Here is a 21,536-nt window from a genome sequence, read left to right as displayed (position 1 = left end):
GCCGAAGATGATAGGAAAATAATGACAACCAGTCCAGTGTATAACGTAGATTTTTGGCTATACCAAAAATGGCTGCGCCACTAATTCCATACCCGAAAAAAATCAACTCACTATCTATTTCACATACAACAATTCGCGAAGTGACATCAGACTTTCATTGTGTTAATATAATTGACAGTCAGTCAAAGCTGAAATACGCCTCTAATACGACGTATAAACAAGAAATTAGGAATGAATGCAATGACTATACGTAATTTACCATCGATGTAATTTTCGCTGAAATTCTTCTACTGAGGGGCCAGTCTTCGTCCCAGAACGAATATTGCAACTACTTTGTGCCATTATTTGATACCACAGAATGTATCACATATAGTGAATTGAAAACTAGAATATTTTAAATTTTTGACCGAAAGCAGTGTTTGAATTTAAGCACTGTTTTTTTTTTTTTCTTTAATGTCAACAGAAGTGCCGCCAACAGAATAGAAACGTAGAAATGAAATGAATGTAGTCTGTTTTTGAACTGGTATGAAATTAAAAAGTGATGTTATACTGAGCAGCTACAGGTTAATCTTGAATTAATGCCCAATTAAATTATAACAAAACTGAAGACAGATATATTGTTCTACACCTTAATATATATCTAAATTTTATGCATGGACACTAAATGTCCCTGTGGCGCAGAGGATAGCGCGTTGGACTTCTAATCCAAAGGTCGTGGGTTCGATCCCCACCAGGGATGTAACTTATTTTATTTTTTCATAAACGTTAAAACAAGCGTTCTCTCAATTGTTATTGTTGCGGAAGCCTCTTAAGCGAAATCGTTTTTCAGATTTATGAAAATGTTACCACACGTCCTATTTGCCAAGTTTACGTATGTACTTAGTCAAAGGTAACAATACATTAGATCCTTATCAAGAAGTAACCTTTGCTGACAGCGGGTCTCAGTTACGGGAAGTGCGAGTGTGCGTGTGCAATGTTCCTGTGATCTATAGTAAGATATTAAATGCCGAATGTAGCATATTTTTAAAAAAAATTGCAGCCTGATTTTTTTTTTTTTTTTAGTTTGTGTGTTAAACTGATCGCTAAAGAAAAATCAGTTTGATGTCACGAAATGTATTTATCTCTGTCTAATTACGATAAGCTGGTTTTACCATGGTAAAAGCGCAATCCACAAATAACCAAATCACAAGAATAAACACTGAAATATAAAATTTTAATGGTTTAGTGTAGCGCAGCAAAGCGGTAAGCTGTTTATCTAGTTCGGCATTTTCGACATAAAGAAAGATTTTATTGCTTTTCATCGTTTATTGCTAAGTGTGATTTGATAGATATTGAAGGTACGGAGACCATTAACAGACTTCGTATCGTACAATTATATTGTTACATAACATATGTTATTAGGTCTATGGAAATGTAAAACGTGTCGCAGGTGTACTGAAGGCGATAACAATTCAACTGAAACACAAAGAAGTTATCACCCTCTGTTGTATTTTAACCAGTGGCATATGATTGTAAACTATACTTAAGGAATTTAGAGCACGGAGTCGCTCCTGAAACCGCAGATGAAACGTAGTTTGAATTTGAAGTTTTGCAACAAGCAGACATTCATTGTTTACCTGTCTCACCAAATATAATACTTGTTATATGTGTTACCGCAGTAGACTACAAAAAATTAACATTTTATACACGAATGCAATTAGATAACGCGTTAGATTATTTTTCTATAAGGGCGATTATCACTGTAATGTCGCCGTCCAGCAACAGAATGTATGAGAAAATTAATTAGGTACGTGGTTTATCTTAAAGTAGTCTTATTGAAGTCAGTCATCGCAGCAAGCAGCACAGAAGAAAAATAAAATACATTCCGGAATATTACAAGTAATTTGCATTTCTGTTATTGTTAACATGGGAACTACAAAGTCACTAAATTAATTATTCACTGCATTATTATAATGTATCACGTAAATGATAGGAGCTTGTTTCGTTCTTTTGGATTTCATCCTCTGATACAGTTACTGATGCTGTGCTTGCAGACTAACTGTATTTTGGATGATAAAATTCGCCATAGATTAGTTCCCAGATCTAGATACTTTATTCCATGATTACATTTAGCCTTCAATTGTTTGTCTTTCACATCACCTTTCTTATTCGTATTAATTAAGATAGTGATCTTTGCCATTCAAATGCTCTCCTTGCTTACCTTGTTGGCATTTTGCCAACTATTTTCACTCTGCAGTCTTTTTGGCATTTTGCCAACTATTTTCATCCTGCCAGCCATTTCTTCATTCTGTCAACTACCAAATATTGTACATAGTAAAGGTGCCAAAAAGAAAAGTACTTGTCATTATATCTCCCATTTGGGAACTTATGCTGTGCAATTCTGTCATAACCTAGAATGAAACAGTCAGGAGTCATAAAAAATGTTCACTAACTGTTTTTACAATTAAAGTAGAAAAAGTGCTACTCAGTAGTGCAGTTTAGATGACACTACAATTAAAAAATACAATCAATCAATCAAACTTTTCTGACACTGATCCTAACCTCAATCGAAGAACAATGAAATGTATTCGTTGACCTAAGGACTGCATTACAGAATAATGGTGCAATACCATACCATAGTAGTCTCTCTTCTCTGATCAGTCTCTAGGCACATGTACAAATGTTGGTGCTGTAAGTGTCTGGAAACCGGAAATATTTTTCTTCTAGCAAGTTGTAACTTCCACTTCTGCCTTCTTTTTTTATATCATGTTTTGGATTAATCAGGTGTATTTTTCTGCTCTCTAGAAATATTGGCTTCATATGTAAGCAGTTAGATCAGGAGCATCAAGATTTACTATGCATACAAAAAATAGTGAACTCAAATACTTTTATAATACTTTAAGACGTACATTGTCAACAGTAATCATGCTCTAGTCACACTTAACCTCTTTTGTAGGTAATCTAGAAGTCTGTTATGTATGGTTTTAACCTATAGATCAAACAGGTTTCCTATATTCTTTGAAAAACTATTGAATGTTTAGTGTGTAGAAAAAAAGATTCAAAACAACATGAAGATTTCATCATGATTTGTAATCCTAAACTCAGTTCCCAGTATTGTTGGACTTGCATATCATATCCTTAGTTATCTATATTTGCTAGGCATCAATTTCTATATGCTAATTAATAATCAGTAGTCTGAAGCTACTGTTTTTTTCATATTTTGAGGAAATAGAAAAAAACGTGCATGATAATTGTGTTCACATCTTGTTTCACAATTAGCTTATGTGTACTAAGCCCTGCAAGGTTTCTTCTGTCTTCAGGTTTCTCCTTTATATATCAGTGATAATTCACTCTGGTTAAGGCGCAGAAAAAAGCTGCTGCTTTGTAAGAAATGTGGTGCTTCTTCAGTTTTTTTAAAGTAATTGCTGTTTTATCTGCTAATGTTAGCTTAATGTCTACACAACATTACAGACATTTATCCAATAGTAACAGCTACCTACATGTCTCAAGAACAGAGGCCTGTTTACAACAATCATTGATATTTGTAAGTAAAACACACACACACTGCAGCATAGTCTGAAAATATCAGAATAGTAGTCAGTCAGTCAGTCAGAATTCATAGACAATGGAGATAACATTTATCCACAGGAGCAGCTAGAGTGGAGGGAATTAGGAATGACAATGGGCAACTTTTAAAAGTTGATTATGTGATTCTTCTTCACACTGAAAGTTGTCATTACTGTCTGTTAATCCTTGATCTTTGTCATTGGACTTGATTCAGCAAAGTGGTACATTTTTTTCTGTTATTATGCTGTATAATACACAATGCTATCAGTGCACGTGTCAACAGGAATTTGTGTTAAAAAAGTGTATTGTTTTTGAGTCATTAGTTTCATAGCTAAAGTGATCCTCAATTTCCTATTATTATTATTCTCTCCTCTGCTACTGTATGTTACTAATACAGCCACAGTCTGTTTCATTGTGCATTGCACTTAATGCAATATGATTTACTTTATCTTTTCACACTTTCGGTACTAGATGTGTTATTGTTTTTATTTACATTGTCACCACAATATTTTTTTCTTCCCTTTCCTTATCTGTGCTTTTCAGTGTGAACAGAAACATCAGTTGGTTCCGGTCAAAAGTTGCTTCACAATATGGGACGATAAATTTAGTTCTGAATGTACTTCAGTGTCAAGGACAATGTCAAAAACTGCAGCACTTTCGAAACTTCTTTCTTTTTTTGGTTGTCCTCAGAATTTATTCTTATGGATTTGACAATTTGTTGCACCATATTGAGCCACCGATAACAGGTGGGTGGGTCACTTTGATGGCTTACAAAAAATAATACATGTGCATGCGCACACACACACACACACACACACACACACACACACACACACACACACACGCTCTCTCTCTCTCTCTCTCTCTCTCTCTCTCTCTCTCTCTCTCACACACTCACACACTGACACCACTAGGGGTATACAATGAGATAATAAGTTTTTCGTAAGAACATCATGAGAGTTCTCCCTCTACAGTTTTTACTCCTCCACACTTCTTTTCATTACTATGTTAACTAGTCCTTGATGCCTCAGGATGTGTCCTATCAATTTCATCATCATCAGTTTTCTGCTATATTAGCATGTCCTTTGCCTCTCCATTTTCTGTGGTCCATTGCTTCCTTCTTAAGGCTGCTGTATGTTGTACTGTCCATCATGTCATCCAGTATATGAAATCTCTTCCTTCCTCATTTCCTTTTCCCTTCTACATAACCTTCTGAAACTGTTTTATCAGTCTGTCATTCTTTCTTAATATATGCCCAATCCAATTTCTTTTTCTTCTTTTTATTACATCTATTAACTGTCTTTTCTCTCCCACTCTTCTCAGTACCTCTTCATTTTTACTCTGTCCATCCAACTTATTCTTTCCATCCTCCACCATGTCCACATCTCAAAAGCCAGCCTTTCTCTGCCTTTCTTCCTCAAAGTCCATGTTTCAGTGCCATACAGAAGCACACGCCATACAAAACATTTTAAGAGTCTTTTCCTCAGTTCTCTGTCCAGACTGCTGTAGAAAATTCTCCTTTTCTTATAAAATGCCTCTTTTGCCATTGCTATCCTTGTTTTAATTTCTGTGCTGCACTTCCAGTTGGTGCCTATCCTGCTTCCAAGATACTTAAAATTTTGCATCTGTTCCAAAATTTCTCCAGTCAGCATAATTTTTATTTCTTTATTTCCTTTCTAGTGCCAGTACTTTGGTTTCTTTGTGTTAAGTTTCATTCCATAATTTTTTCCGTTAGCTTCAACAAGTGTCCACTAAATACTGTAATTCTTTTTCCCTTGTGGCTAGAAGGACCATGTCATCAGCAAACCGCTTACACCCTACTCTTCTTCCTCCAATTTCTACTCCTTTGTCATCTATTGAACATTGGTCAATGATATTTTCCAAGTAGAGGTTGAAAAGGGTAGGTGATAGACAGAATCCTCGTCTTACTCCTTTTCCTGATACAATCCAGTTTCTCTCACTTTAACTGAGGCTTTTTGATTCAGATATAATGAGTTTACAGACCTTCTGGTTTTCCAGTCCACTCTAAATCTCATTATGGTCGCCTGCTTGTCCCAAGCCACATTGTCAAAAGCCTTTTCTAGGTCGATGAAGTACATATCGAGGTCTCTTCCTTTTTCAATAAAATTGCATCTCTGGTGCCCGTATTCCATTTAAAGCCAAACTGCTCCTCGCTAAGATTCTCCTCCATTACTTGTTCAAGTAATCTTAACATCACTTTGGATGTATGTACAGTTTGTACACCTATATGATAGTGACATACTGTAAAAATTTCAACATTGATATCTGACTGTGAACAAAGATATGAATTTTTGAAAATGAGGAGGTAATTCACATTACTATACGACTGATCTTATGGCTGTTGCCTATTCATGTGTGATATTGGTGAGATATAATCAATTATTACTGAAGTAAGGTACTGAATTACATACAAAAAGTGGAAACATAACTGCAATTCACATTTATATTATTTTGACATATTTTAAATAAATATTTTCAGTTAACATCCTTCTAGAAGCGACTGTTCCTAAACCTGGTGGTGAATGTTAAGAACACTTATTTCTTCAGACAGCTTCTGTGATAAGACCTCCCAGTTGCTGTGACAAGTTCAAGCACTGAAAGTTTCCTTGAAACATTTTTCATTGGTATCCAAACTTCGTCACTAGTAGATTTCTTGAATGATGTTCTTGGGCCAGCAGGGTGGTAAAAATGCACAAAAACATCATTGTTTTCCAAACTTTCTTTCAACCTCTGCAAGCCACCACTGTCCATCATACTCCCATGCCACTATGTTGTTTAACGTTAAAGGCAGAGATGTAATTTTACTGACACAATGATCCTCATAAATTTCGGTTTCTGGTGTTACATCGAACTAAGTTTTCTGCAATGCCAAGGAATGTGTGGAAATGCCTTGTTCCTTTTATTGCTACACAGTTTTCAAATCTAGTTTGAAGTGTTGTTTTCAAATGCAGAACCACTTCTTCTTTCTTGGTCAGAAAAAAGGTAATAACTTTAATATTATCCTTGCAAAAGATATACATGTCATGTACTGTGAGAATTTGGTCTGTGGTTGGTCTTTGTAGGCTGGCTTTACTTACTTCACGTTTTGTTGTAGCCTACCTCCTACTCCATCACATGCATTTTTACCATGGCAAGATGCAAAAAAGTGCCATTCAGCCTCCAACCCAAATTCTACTATGTGGTTGACCGAGCGAGGTGGCGCAGTGGTTAGCACACTGGACTCGCATTCGGGAGGACGACGGTTCAATCCCGTCTCCGGCCATTCTGATTTAGGTTTTCCGTGATTTCCCTAAATCGCTTCAGGCAAATGCCAGGATGGTTCCCTTGAAAGGGCACGACCGATTTCCTTCCCCATCCTTCCCTCACCCGAGCTTTCGATCCGTCTCTAATGACCTCGTTGTCGACGGGACGTTAAACACTAAATCTCCTCCTCTACTATGTGGTTGCATAGATTTGAAATATTCTTTTTGTGCTTATACTGACTACCACTTCCATCTGAAAAGTATATCAGCTTGTCAACCATGGGAAAATTTTCTTTTATGTAATTTATTACGTGCTTTTGATACACATGTACAGCCAAAGAATTGTGCTCCAAGTAGTCGCTTAGAACACGAATTGGAGAACTGCAAACTTCATCTTTATCATTTTTAAAGTAGAGAATAAATGGATGCACTGTTGCCTGGTCATTGACCCAGTGGTGCCCTTGTATTGCATCCTGAATCACAAATGTAAAATTTTCTGCAGAATCAGCTAGCACTATGCATTCAGTTTCATGAAGTTAGTCTTTTTTGTCCTTCAAAAACTTACTTTGGATTTTAGAAGCATAGTAGTGAGTTCTGAGTTTTTGTTAGTTATCAATTAAAGATTCCAAGTACTCTTCCTGAGATTTAACCACTGTTATCATTTCTGCCCTGTCAGTTGTGACCCAATGTTTGAAGGTAATACTGTCTGGCATTACCTCATGATATTCATGAAACAATTCAATAACTGTTTCCTTACCAGGGCATTTATTACACAAACTCATCATGCAGTCATACTGTTAGTGTCACAGACCATTAAATCTAGGAACTCTTTGTAATAATGATCACTGAGTTTTGCACCCGCAGCCATCAGTTTGACATTTTGATGATATAAACAAACACATACAGAGTGTATCCCTGAGGATCAAGCCAAAATACACCACTTAGGGCGGATGTCACAAAATTTTGACCTTCCAATTTTGCATTTAGGATGAGAATTTTTAAAAACTACATAAAGTTCATTTAAATTTGACAGCACTAGTCGTTTCTGCTTTGTTACTTTAACTCCATTTATAACAACTCTTTTGCTACCTTTGCAGCCTGGGCACATTCTACTGTTTTCACCATCTTCAAAAAACTGCTGGATCTTTTTAATTGTTTCTTCACTTATATCTACTACTTTCTTCTTTCCTAAAACTGGAAGCATACCTTGCTCTTTCACTAATTTTCGGGTTAGTTTAACCAAACGATGAGAAATGTAGAATTCATGAACTATTTTTTCTCTTGACCATGAGTCAGGGAGCGAACTTAAAATTTTAACTTTTTCCTCTTTAGACGTCACTGAACATTTAATTTTTAATTTCTCTATTAAACTCAAATATTCAGTGTCAGATGATGCTGGTGGTAGGTTTTCTTCTTCTTTAGAAATAATGTTGCTATCTGTATTATTAAAGCATGAGCCCAAGTCTTTTCTAATTTTGTCTGAAATTTGTTGTGCCTTATTTTCAATAGCTGCTTTTCTTTTTCTGCTATTTAATTTTATTATTTTCGAAGCAGGAGATATGTCTAACTTAGAACAGGCAAAATCCAATATGCTAACAGAGTCCTCATTAGGAATATAAATGTCATTAACAAGGTTACATGATTCTGGTTCTGGATTCACAACAAATATTTTTGAGTAACAGTTTGGGCACAGGGAATTTCCAGGAATCACATTACGTTTCACTTGGGAAGCTGTTTCACTCTCACATAATTTATTTATTTATTTATTTATTTTGATCTAACATCAACTGATTACAAAAAAGGTTTTTTTTTTGTTCCAGTCTTCTGGATAAGTCAGAGCCTTACTGACTAGGGTTTATTATTGGTTGGCACTTTTATCTACACAACTTTTTCTAAATTTAGTTGAGAGAACAGAGTTACATATATGGACTATACATAAAAAATTGTTATTGCCATACTTTGATTAAGGAATCTACAGTTTGTGACATAGTATTCATATCTGACATTCAAATATTTACAGTTTGAGGCACAGTCTAAGATCTGAGATTACATATATTTTTAGATAGATGATCTTCCATCATACAAGTTTACTAAATCTAGAAACTCATCTATTGAATATACAGGATTGTTTAGGAGCCATAATTTTAATTTCGTTTTTAGTTTTGTAATGGGCAATTTGGAGATATTAGGATGGAACCAATTCAGTAGTTTTATGCCTGCATAGTGAGGGCTTTTCTCATAGAGTGTTGTTCTATGAGAGATGATGTGGGGTCTCTCTCTACCTCTAGTGTTGCGATCGTGTATTTCTTTATTAAGTGTTTTGTTACTGTTTACTGCCATAATGATTATCTTCAGTACACACAGGTTATGAACAGTTAGTATTTTAAATTCTTTAAACAAATTTCTGCAGGACTCCCTGGCACATTTCTTTCCCATAATTCTAAGTGCCTTCTTTTGTAAGGTAAGCACACTTTTCATGTTACCTTTACTGCTTTAATGAGGACAAATGTTCAAGTTGTATTTCCCTCAAAACTTTTATGAACTTTCAAGTGGATTGCAGCACTTTCTTCCAAAAATGTGGTTGTACTTCAAAATATATTACTTCTCATGATACTCACACACTGATGTTACAGAAGAACTTACTCGAAATTTAAACAAAATTTGTCTAACTTCATCAAAGTCATTGACATTTTTCAAGTTTCTTGAAACTGAACCATAAACTGTTTTGTGACACACTTCACTTGCTATCTGTCCAACAGAGCACTGTTCATCCATGTTATTGCATTCCAGTTAATCTCTCAAAATTAATTACAAATTACACACAGGACAAAGCACATAACACATTCTACACTCTCGATGAAGTATGTACATCCACTCTAACAGAGGTTTCTGAACAGACTGACTACAACAATGCCACACCTAGCAATAATGTACTTCTACAATGCCACACCCAGCAATAATGTACTTCTTTATTGACAGTAAACCCAAATGTAAATAAGCATTTTTATTACCATAGAACAAATGCGAAAGCTCCTATTGTTTATATTGTATTATAAAAAATAAATAAACTAAATTAATATTGAGTGATAGTGTTAACTAAATATATGTCACAATTAAATTTTATTACAGTGAAACAATAAACCATTTAAATAGGCAACAGCCATAAGACCAGTTGTAGAGTAATGTGAATTATTTCCTTAGTTTCAAAAATTCATATCTTTGTTCACAGTCAGATATCAGTGTTGAAATTTTTACAGTACATTGCTATCATATAGGTGTACAAACTGTGCAAAAATCATATTTATATTTAGTTCCACCTGAGATAACTAACCCCAAACTTTACAAAAAATGAAAATTTTCAAAATTCAAAAATTCATAAAAAATTAAGGAAACATTTGTAAGTGTTCTTGCTCTATATGAGACTAGTAGTGTATGATATCTAACTATAGAAAAAAATAGAATCTCATAATCATTTCTAAAAACAATCATGTCAATTGCAATGTTGTAACTTAACCCAGAGCAGAGATATTCAAATTTTCGCTAATGTCTCCAGACTGAAAAATCGTCACGTGCCTGAAAATAAAAATGGCCGCCATCCAGTACAGTATAGGTGCAAGATTAATTATTTAAAAAAAACTGTTTTGAACTTCTCAAATAGAGGGCAATCACATATAAAAAAAATTGAAATATTTAAAAATGGTCAAGCAACCATCAACGGGCCACTTCATATGGATTGACCCAGTTGTGGTCACTATTATATCTGCACCTGGTAATGTGTGCACCTTCTTGATTCCATTCCTGTATCTTCCTTCTACCAGTATAAAATCGATTTGATTTCTGTATTTATCCCCTGGTGATTTCCAAGTGTATAGCCTCCTCTTGTGGTTCTTGAACCATATATTTGCCACTATCAGCTGTCTTTCCCTGCAGCAGTCAATTAGCCAATCACCTCTATCAATTCTCTTTCCAAGACCATGATTGCCAACTATGTTTCCCTTTTTCCACAATGGCGTTCCAGTCTCCCATTACTATTTTGCAGCATTTTTTATTTTCGTCCATTACTTTCTCTGTTACATTTTACATTTCCTCTACAATCTGGTCATCATGTTCTGAAGTTGGCATATACATCTGGACAATCAGTATATTTTTTTGTGCTCCTTTCAGCCTTACACCAATAACTGGGTCATTTGCGTAGTCCACATACTCCACACATTTAGCCAATTCCTTTGCCATAGGCCTAATCATTCTTACTCCATTCATTCCTTTTACTTCTCCTCCTGAGTGGTGCAATACATATTTATCTGACTGTAACTCTCCACATCCATTCCATCTTACCTCAGCAACTCCTATGAGGTCCATATGATTCTTTTTCATCTCTCGTTTTGGGAGGTTGTCTCCTAAAACTCTTTTCTCACCAATTTGTTTCTGTACCTCTTCCTTGGTTACCAGATACATACATCTAATGTTCAGCATGACACCAAATAACTCACTAACGTTATGTGGAGCCTGTTATTTCTATTTAATGTGAGTCCCACACTAGATCAGTATTCTAGGATGGCTCGCACGAGGGTTTCATATGCAGTTTCTTTTGTAGACTGATTACCGTATTTACTCGAATCTAAGCCGCACTTTTTTCCGGTTTTTGTAATCCAAAAAACCGCCTGCGGCTTAGAATCGAGTGCAAAGCAAGCGGAAGTTCTTAAAAATGTCGGTGGGTGCCGCCACAACTTAGTTCTGCCGTCGAATATTTGTAGCGCTACACAGGCATGCTTTGTAGGCACAAAGATAAATACTGGCGCCAAAACCTCTGCGTCAGTAAATAAATTTAAAAAAAAAAGGTGGAAGACGAGCTTTTTTTCTCCGCGCCGAGTTTCGACCACTGCATTTTCGTACATTATCCAACGAAGTAAATACAAATTCCGTATTGTTCATCTTCGAATGTAGCAGCATTTCAATGTACTACGAAAACCCGACTGGCAAGAATGTTTAGAATGTTTGTCAATATGGCCAACTCTACGTTCTGAATTTTTTCCTATCTGTCAGAAGAGATGGTTGCTAATAGAAACTTTTATAAATTGTGAATCACATGCAATATTCTCGTCACCATAAGAATAATACGAATATAAACATTTTGCCATGTATTGTTTCGTGTTTGCTGTTATCTCATTTAAATCCTGTCTGCGTAATAAACCACAAAACTAGAGTGAGACAACAGCAAACGTGGAAGAATATACATATATAAAAACAAAGATGAGGTGACTTACCGAACAAAAGCGCTGGCAGGTCGATAGACACACAAACATACACACAAAATTCAAGCTTTCGCAACAAACTGTTGCCTCATCAGGAAAGAGGGAAGGAGAGGGGAAGACGAAAGGAAGTGGGTTTTAAGGGAGAGGGTAAGGAGTCATTCCAATCCCGGGAGCGGAAAGACTTACCTTAGGGGGAAAAAAGGACAGGTATACACTCGCACACACGCACATATCCATCCACACATACAGACACAAGCAGACATATTTAAAGACAAAGAGTTTGGGCCTAAATATGTCTGCTTGTGTCTGTATGTGTGGATGGATATGTGCGTGTGTGCGAGTGTATACCTGTCCTTTTTTCCCCCTAAGGTAAGTCTTTCCGCTCCCGGGATTGGAATGACTCCTTACCCTCTCCCTTAAAACCCACTTCCTTTCGTCTTCCCCTCTCCTTCCCTCTTTCCTGATGAGGCAACAGTTTGTTGCGAAAGCTTGAATTTTGTGTGTATGTTTGTGTTTGTTTGTGTGTCTATCGACCTGCCAGCGCTTTTGTTCGGTAAGTCACGTCATCTTTGTTTTTATATATAATTTTTCCCATGTGGAATGTTTCCTTCCATTATATTGAAGAATATACATATCATGTCATGTTTGTATTCGTATTATTCTTATGCTAAACAGTGATACAGTCAGAAATGAAGCGAGGCAATTGACTAGATTTTTAAATCTAAGATGAGTCTAATTTCTGTGCAGAATGTAATGTACTAAAGAGGCGCCTGCAAAGATTTTCAAATGGAGAAAAATTTTCGCTAAACTCTCATTCGGAACATCTTCTATCATATGCAGTCTATTATTTGGTTCTTGTTGATCATTATCAAAGAAAGCAGCAGTGTAAGTAACAACAAGTAGCAGTCTCTTGAAGCGGCGGTAGCGCGCACAAAAGCAAGCCATGCCGCGATCGGCGACAGGCCGTAAACACACAGTATCAGAGTACGACAAACAATGCATCACAGTACAGTAATGCATTTTCAGCGTAGAGTGACGTAAACACCTATAACAAAGAAAACTGCGCTTATCAGATCAAAGAAAAATAAGCAATCAATTCAAACCAGATGAAGCACGTGAAAAAGGAAGGATACCCGTATAAATACGGACGGAGCGCCTGACGCATAGCAATGGCTACCTGGTAAAGCTTAACTACTAAGCTTACGACTCGAACCAAACTACTGTAGCTGTATCGTCATTCATTCGACCTAAATTGTGTCATATTACAGCGGACCAACTTCGTTTCGATTTGGAGATGCGGCCTAAAACTTTTCTCTCCCCTTGAATTTCGAGTCTCAAATTTCAGGTGCGGCTTAGATTCAGGAAATTTTTTTTCCTTGATTTCGAGTCTCATTTTTCAGGTGCGGCTTAGATTCGAGTGCGGCTTAGACTCGAGTAAACGTAGTATTCTACCAGTATGTCAAAGTCTCATTACCGAGACTAGGTGACAGTGAGATGAGAGATATAATACTGCAAGAACTGGACAGAGCACTGAAAGACCGAAGAGGAAACAAGGCCCCTGGAGTAGACAATAATCCCTCAGAATCCTTGGGAAAGCCAGCCTTGGCAAAACTATTCCACCTGGTGTGCAAAATACTGGCAGGCTTCATGAAGAGTGTAATGATTTCAATTCCAAAGAAGGCAAATGCTGACAGAAGTGAACAGAAGGATGGAAAAACTGGTAGAAGCCAACCTCAGTGAACAACGGTTTCGGTTCCATGAAATTAGGAACATCCAAGGCAATCTGACTCTACAACTTAGCCTAGAAGATAGGTTGAAGAAAGGTCAGCTCATGTTTATAGCATTTGTAGATTTAGAAAAATCTTTTTACAGTTTTAACTGGCCTATACTCTTTGATATTTGAAGATTCGAGGGACAAAATTCAGAGTGTGAAAAGCTATTTGCAATTTGTACCAAAATCAGACTGCAGTTACGAAGGTCGGAGGAATGCAGGGTAAGCAGTGGTTGAGAAGGAAATGAGACAGAGTTGTAGTTTGTTCTCATTGTTATTCAGACAGAGTTGTAGTTTGTTCTCATTGTTATTCAGTCGGTACATGGGGCAAGCTATGTAGGAAACCAAGGAAAAATTTGGAAAGAGAGTTCAGGAAGAAGAAATAAATACTTTGCGGTTTGTCAGTGTCATTGTAACTCTGTCAGAGATGGCAAAGGACTTGAAAGGGCAATTGAATGGAATGGACGGTCTTGAAAACTGATTATAAGGTGCACATCAACAAGGGTAATAGAATGTAGTTGAATTAAATCAGGCAGTCCGAAGGGAATTAGACTAGAGAATGAGGCACTAAACATAGTGGACAAATTTTGTTATGTGGACAACAAAATAACTGATGATGGCCAAAGTAGAGAGGATATAAAATGCAGACTGGTAATAGCAAGAAAAGCATTTCTGAAGAATAAGAATTTTTTAACACCCAAAGATGGCATTTTCCACTTTTGTTGTATTAGTTTTATTTGTTCATAACTAATTTCAGCCTTCAATGCCATTCTCAAGTGATTTTTTTGGGCATACTGAAATGTCATTGTCTTTAAATCTGTTTTTCTATTCATGTGGTTCATAACTGTTGTCTTATCCTGTCAAGCTGTCAAACAAGCAAGACAGCATTTGCAAACTGAAATGAAAGAAAAACAAAAATTTAGAGACGTTGACATTTCAGTATAACCACAGAATCACTTGAGAATGATGTAGAGGACTGGAACTAGTTGGGAATAAAATAAAATTAATACAGCAAAAGTGAAAATGCCACCTTCTGTCAATAAACTCATTGCTTTGGTGCACACTATTAAGAAAATCAATTTAAGTATTTGTGTCAGTGTGGCTTTGTATGGAAGTGAATTGTCAGACATAAGCAGTGTAGATAAGAAGTGAATAGAAGCTATTGAAATATATTGCTACAGAAGAATATTGAATATTATTTTAGGGGGGGGGGGGGGCAGAACTGTAGAGGTAGATCAAGGCTTGAATACAGTAAGCAGGTTCAGATGGATATAGGTTGTGGTAGTTATGCAGAGATGAGGAAGCTTCCATGGGATATACTACCAAGTAGAACTGCATCAAACCAATCTTTGGACTGAAGACCACAACAATGACAACAGGAATTAACAGATCCTGTCATGTGATTGACCATGAGATAAGAGTTATATTTGAAATCCATGCTGTCTTTGCATTTTACAGGAAGGTGCTGATAAGAATATTTTAAAGAGAACTAACATTTATGGCATTGGAACATCTGATTCTGGAGCTCTGCTAAGAAATAAGATTGGTTATGTCATCCCCCAGAACTGGAAGTGAATTTGTATGTTTTCTGTGTTAATTTTTAGTTGTAAATCGACTTAGCATCCTTCCAGATATGAGGAAATAATGGCATTTATCGCAAGAAAAAATTTCTTCCCAGCTACTAAGCAGAAAGAAGGCGAATAGTTATAAAGGATTATCAAACAATGGAAAATCCAGGATGGAGTGTAACAATGTTGCGAGAAGGAAAGCTGAGACCATATAGTGGAGATGCTGTGTCCCAGGTGGGCGCAACAAAAGGACTCTCACAATTATAGCTTTCGGCTGTCAACAATAGACGGACATACATGCACGCAAGCACGCGCACACACACACACACACACACACACACACACATGCACGGCACGCACACACGCATGCAACTCACACACATGACTGCAGTATCAGGCAACTGAAACCACATTGCCTGAGACTGCAGTCGTGTGTGTGTGTGTGTGTGTGTGTGTGTGTGTGTGTGTGTGTGTGTATGACGAAGCCCTTAATAGCTGAAAGCTATAATTGTGAGAGTCCTTTTGTTGTGCCTATCTGCGACTCAGCATCTTCGCTATATGGTGAGTAGCAGCTTTTCTTCTCATAATATTGTTATAAAGGAGAATGATAATTATTTCGAAGAGAAGGTTACTCAATAGAATTGGGCCGGACATAGTGATGGTGCAAGTGGACATAATTAAATTGAGGAAAATAAACCTAATCAGTATAGTAAAACCTTACTCCACAATCAGACTCATGACACCATATGATGCTGTTAAACTGCTGTGTAAGGCTTTGCTCCAAGACATCAATGGACACCATGTGAAGAGGCAAAGAGTTACCACACTGCTCTCAGGCAGATTGTCCAAACTGGAGATATTATTTCTCCTTCAAATAACTCCGTAATTTTCCTCATAAGGTTGAATGTACCCCAATATGGTATCCCAAACAATGAAAAGTGATTGGCAATAACAGGAATGGAATCAGGCTTGTGCATGAAGATCTGGACTTGACCACCAGATGCAGAGGCTGACATAAAAATTTTAACTTATTACATTTGTTTCTCTGTTTCATCTACAGTTTTTCGACCTCTTGTGAGTGATGTCTGATAATTTCATAACACTTTCACTTTTCATCTTAATTTGTACTGTATTTTAGTAATAGTTTTGAGTATTATTAATTATAATGTGAAAGCTTTCTAATATCATCCTCATGTTCAGTTGTGTCGCTTCCATGTGACTATACTACTGCATCTATTGATATTATTTTTCTCATTTCAGGTAAATAACTGGCAGGCAGGCAATGTTGCTGACCTGTGTTGGTTAAGGAACATGCCTGTCAGCCCCACACGTACTGTTAAGTGAGAGACATGATTGAACCAAGCTCATCAGAAGAAGAGAGTGAGGGAGAGCACCAGGAAGAGGAAATACAGCAGGAACAGCAACTCCACCATGGGTTGCGTCGTATGGGAATCACACCTGTCAGTGCCGGATCGCTGGCGCTGGAGGTGCCAGCTGCGAGAGCCAGGTCCTTATCTTCAGCGAGTGCTGTTTCATCAGAGACACTGAGACTTGCATCAAGCAGCTCAAGAATTGAACCACTACCGAGACCAGCTAGCCCAAGCCCTTCAGCAGCAAGTGAGAAAGTGGAAGCTGCGGATCCCCAAGAAAGACAAGAGAGGGAAGAAGAAGAAAGGAAAAGAAGAATTCAGTTGTATGTGTTCATATCAAGATGCATTGCTTATCCATTCAATGCGAAACAACCAACGGATATGACTAGGAGGCAAACAAAAATTACAAGACAGCAACTGGAAACAATACAGGGACGATTCATAAGTTTCCTGAAAGGTGACACACAAATTATGGCTGATGAGGCCTTTCAAAATGCTGTGCAAAGTTATTTTGATGTTTTCTTGAAATCAGAACGAGTTTTGAAGATGGTCCAATCAGGAGCTTGCTCTCAATATGATTTTCGCGAAGTTTTCAGAAATAACATTGAAAAAAGGGTCAGATCCCTTCCAGAGATAGATGGACTCAGTAAAGAAACTGTTCTCACATCCTGGATGGCTAAATTTGATTGCATACTAAAAGTTGGTGAAGAAGATACCAAACGACCACTAAAGATGCAGCAGCAACCATTGAATAGTGAACTGATCCTTTCAAAGGAACAGCTGTATGATATGTTCCAACAGATTCTTGGTGTAAAGAAATTTGAACATCAGTTACTGTTCAATGCCCTACAGCTTGACTCTGCTGATGAACAGGCTGCTGCGATAAGAAGGGAGCTGGATGGCAGAATGCAGAAAGTCTCAGAAATGGAAAGAAACAGGAAACTAATGCCAAAGTTTGTATTGAAGGAAATGGAATCTTTGTATGTTGAAGAGCTGAAATCTTCTATAAATCTTTTGATGGCAAACTTAGAGTCATTGCCAGTTTCGAAAGGCTCGGTAGATTCAAAATATGGATTACAAAAACTGAAGCGGTACAACCACAGATCTCATGGTTCGCTGTCAAAACTTGAAGGAGCTACAGCGGACACAGAAACACATCTCACAAAAATGGATGTTGTCCTCACATTTCAGTTAGAGGTGGTTGTTATGGAAGTGAAGGGCTTAAAATCACTGGCTCCAAATCGTATTGTTTATTGCACAATGGAAGTTGAAGGTGGTGAGAAGCTCCAGACTGATCAGGCAGAGGCTTCCAAGCCAATGTGGGACACTCAGGGTGACTTTTCTACCTCACATCCCTTACCGGCTGTGAAAGTAAAGCTTTTCACAGAAAATCCAGGAATGCTGGCTCTGGAAGATAAAGAACTGGGTAAGGTCATTTTGCATCCTACACCCCTGTCCTCAAAAGCTCCAGAATGGCATAGAATGACAGTTCCAAAAAATGTACAAGACCGTGATCTGCGCATTAAAATTGCTTGCAGGATGGACAAACCTCTCAACATGAAGCACTGTGGTTATCTGTATGCCATTGGAAAATTTGTGTGGAAGAAGTGGAAGAAAAGGTATTTTGTTCTGGTTCAAGTTTCTCAGTATACATTTGCCATGTGTAGCTATAAAGAAAAGAAGTCAGAACCCTCAGAGATGATGCAGCTTGATGGCTATACAGTTGATTATATTGAACCTACAGCGGATTTAGAAGGTGGTAGATTCTTTTTTAAAGCAGTAAAAGAGGGAGACAGTATAGTGTATGCAAGTGATGATGAAAATGAATGCCATTTATGGGTAATGGCCATTTACAGAGCAACTGGTCAGTCCCATAAACCAACACCCCCTATAACTCATGCTGCTAAAAATTCTACCATATCTAAAATTCAAGGAGATGCTGACAGAGCAAGGAAACATGGAATGGAAGAGTTCATCTCAGCTGATCCTTGTAAATTTGATCATTCTTCACTGTTTAAGTTATTACAAACGTTGACACTTGATTATAGACTTGGTGATCCATATTGCTCTCTGGGTTGGTTTAGTCCAGGACAAGTCTTTGTGTTGGATGAATACTGTGCAAGGTATGGTGTGCGCGGTTGTTATCGCCATTTGTGCTACCTGAGTGATTTACTGGATCGAGCTGAAAAAGGAATAATGATAGACCCGACTCTTATTCATTACAGTTTTGCATTTTGTGCAAGCCACGTTCATGGAAACAGACCGGATGGTGTCGGAACTGTAACTCATGAAGAAAATGAGAAATTTCAAGAAGTTAAAGCACGCCTCAGAATTTTGCTTGAAAATCAGATAACTAGCTTTAGGTACTGTTTTCCTTTTGGAAGACCAGAAGGGGCTTTAAAAGCAACACTCTCTCTTCTCGAACGTGTCTTAATGAAAGACGTTGTTACTCCAGTGCCTCCAGAGGAAGTTCGTGGAATGATAAAAAAGTGCTTGGAAAAGGCTGCCCTTGTTAACTATATGAGACTGTCAGAAGAAGTTAAAACAGATGATGAACTAAATGGTGAGATAATCGTGTCACCTAGTAGGAAGTTGGATGATCTCATACATCTTGCTGAGCTTTGTGTCGATCTCCTCCGACAGAATGAAGAACACTATGCAGAAGCTTTTGCGTGGTTCAGTGACCTACTTGTGGAACATGCTGAAATATTTTGGTCACTGTTTGCAGTTGACATGGATCAGGTATTGGCAGAGCAGCCCCCAGACACCTGGGATTCATTCCCCCTCTTCCAAGTAATGAATGATTATCTAAGAACAGATGACAACTTAAAGAATGGAAGGTTCCATCAGCATCTCCGGGATACATTTGCTCCTCTTGTAGTAAGGTATGTTGACTTAATGGAATCATCCATTGCACAGTCAATCCACAAAGGGTTTGAAAAGGAGAGATGGGAAGCAAAAGGAAATGGATGTGCTACATCAGAAGATTTATTCTGGAAGTTGGATGCATTACAGTCTTTCATAAGAGATCTGCATTGGCCAGATAATGAATTTAGACAGCATTTAGAACAAAGGCTGAAACTGATGGCTTGTGATATGATAGAGTCCTGTATTCAAAGAACAGAAGCTGCATTTCAACAGTGGTTGAAGAAAGGTGTCACATTTACTTCAACAGACTATATCATTCCATCCGAAATGTGTGCTATGGTGAACGTTATTCTTGATGCAAAAAATCAGTCATTTAGTCTGTGTGCAGTTGATGGTGTAGATGTCCATCAGTACCACACCAAAATTGATGACCTTATTGAAAAAACATCTGCTTCTATGAAGCAGGGCATGATAAACAAGCTTCTCTCTGTTTTGGAAACAACACTGTCAAAACTTTCAAGATATGATGAAGGAAGTTTGATTGGATCAGTGTTAAGCTTTGCAAATGTGTCAGGTTCTGGAAAAGATTTGGGTCAAGCATATGTTAACTTTACCCATAACTGTATGGACCAAATAAGAAGCAAAGTTAGTGATGAATTGTGGATCTTAAATTTCTTCGAACAGTGGTACACAGCCCAGACACAGTTATTGTGCAACTGGCTTTCTGAGAGGTTAGACCGATCTTTGCATTTTTATCAGTGTACGTGTTTGGCTCACATAGTTAAAAAACTGTACTCGGACTTTGAACTGCAAGGTGTTATGGAAGATAAATTAAATTCAAAAACTTATCAAAGGATTTCCCAAAGAATGCAGACAGAGGAAGCCACATGTGCTCTCACAATGAGCAGTTGTCAGGAGGAAGAATCTGCAAAATATGTTGAAACAGGCAGTGATGACGGTGGTACAAAAACTAAATCAAAGATCACAGTTCGAGAAACAGTTGGTGAAGACGGAAATTATGTCTCAAAGATAACTAATGTAACAACAAATGTTGTTGGTAGGGTCGGAAATGTATTTGGAAAGGGTATTGGTGGACTCACCAATAAACTTGGTAGTGGAAGTTGGTTTTAATTCATTGCATTTACGATTTGTTTTGTGATCTAAGTGCAGACCTGTCTGTGTCATTCAGACTTTTTTGTCTTTTTTATATTCTTATAATGACTGATCTTTACCTGTGATTTCATACTCCATTAAAATTATCATCACTCAGAGGTCATATACATTAATTTATTTATATGTGTGTACAAATAATTTTCTGTAAATAACATAAACATTCTACCTGAATTTTTATATAAGCATATACATATAAGATATATTTGTACTTCTGTTCAGATTTAAATAAGAGCTGTTTGTGTGATGTGTATTACCTGATGAACTTTGTAATAGCTTTCGATGTGTAAAATGTGTGTACTGTGGGGCCATGTATTTAAATAAACGTTGTGAATAAGTGTGTTTTACTTTCATGTTAGCAAAATTTTAAATGATCCTGACATTTACCAGGTAATTCAAGACAGGTACAATGTTTCATTGACAATAATATGTTCTGTAAAAGCCAAAGAGAAATACTACCACCATCTATACCAACTATAAATGGAAAAGTAGGAGTTTGCAAATAATTTTTTAAGAGATATATGTTCTCACGTATTTTACGCATGAAACCATCAATAATCAAAAAGAGACCACTAAACAGGTGTATCTAAAATCTGTGGGAACACACTTTCGCAATTAGAAGATGCATGTCATCAGAACTGGTAGAGGAGCATGTTGGCATAAGCCCACTTGAAACTTTAAAACAGATTTGTAATCAGAAGGTTACAGTGTATCAGAGTCCCTAGCAC

General features: G+C 37.1%; 2 protein-coding genes and 1 non-coding gene across 6 annotated transcripts in view; 2 read left to right on the top strand and 1 right to left on the bottom strand.

Moving 5' to 3' along the window:
• Window positions 1–436, bottom strand: part of LOC126412671 (uncharacterized) — a 127,601-nt gene extending 127,165 nt beyond the window's left edge. Inside the window, exon 1 of the mRNA XM_050082374.1 lies at window positions 260–436. Coding sequence (XP_049938331.1) covers window positions 260–342 — 83 coding nt within the window. The 5' untranslated portion in view covers window positions 343–436. The remainder of the gene's footprint in view (window positions 1–259) is intronic.
• Window positions 437–666: 230 nt separating this feature from the next.
• Trnar-ucu (transfer RNA arginine (anticodon UCU)) lies at window positions 667–739 on the top strand. The gene has a single exon. It is a non-coding gene; the product is annotated as a tRNA-Arg (tRNA).
• Window positions 740–871: 132 nt separating this feature from the next.
• On the top strand, window positions 872–21,128 carry LOC126412442 (calcium-dependent secretion activator-like). 4 transcript variants are annotated; one of them, XM_050082046.1, is made up of 2 exons: window positions 872–889; window positions 16,661–21,128. In XM_050082046.1, exon 2 carries the CDS (start codon window positions 16,750–16,752, stop codon window positions 20,767–20,769), a length of 4,020 nt encoding a protein of 1,339 aa, XP_049938003.1. In that variant the 5' UTR covers window positions 872–889; window positions 16,661–16,749; the 3' UTR covers window positions 20,770–21,128. The 4 variants fall into 4 exon arrangements, with proteins under 4 accessions (XP_049938003.1, XP_049938000.1, XP_049938002.1 ...); XM_050082043.1 differs by lacking the exon at window positions 872–889 and adding an exon at window positions 908–991; XM_050082045.1 differs by lacking the exon at window positions 872–889 and adding an exon at window positions 1,138–1,242.
• The last annotated feature ends 408 nt before the right edge of the window (window positions 21,129–21,536 follow it).

The sequence above is a fragment of the Schistocerca serialis genome, chromosome 7 (genome assembly GCF_023864345.2).
Source record: "Schistocerca serialis cubense isolate TAMUIC-IGC-003099 chromosome 7, iqSchSeri2.2, whole genome shotgun sequence".
NCBI classification, from domain to species: Eukaryota; Metazoa; Arthropoda; class Insecta; order Orthoptera; family Acrididae; genus Schistocerca; species Schistocerca serialis.
Note: the sequence above shows the minus strand (reverse complement) of the source record. Positions and strands in the feature narration are given on the sequence as shown.

Excerpts from the sequence above, each read along its gene's own strand:
- LOC126412442 (XM_050082046.1), top strand. The coding sequence starts at position 16,750 with ATGATTGAACCAAGCTCATCAGAAGAAGAGAGTGAGGGAGAGCACCAG.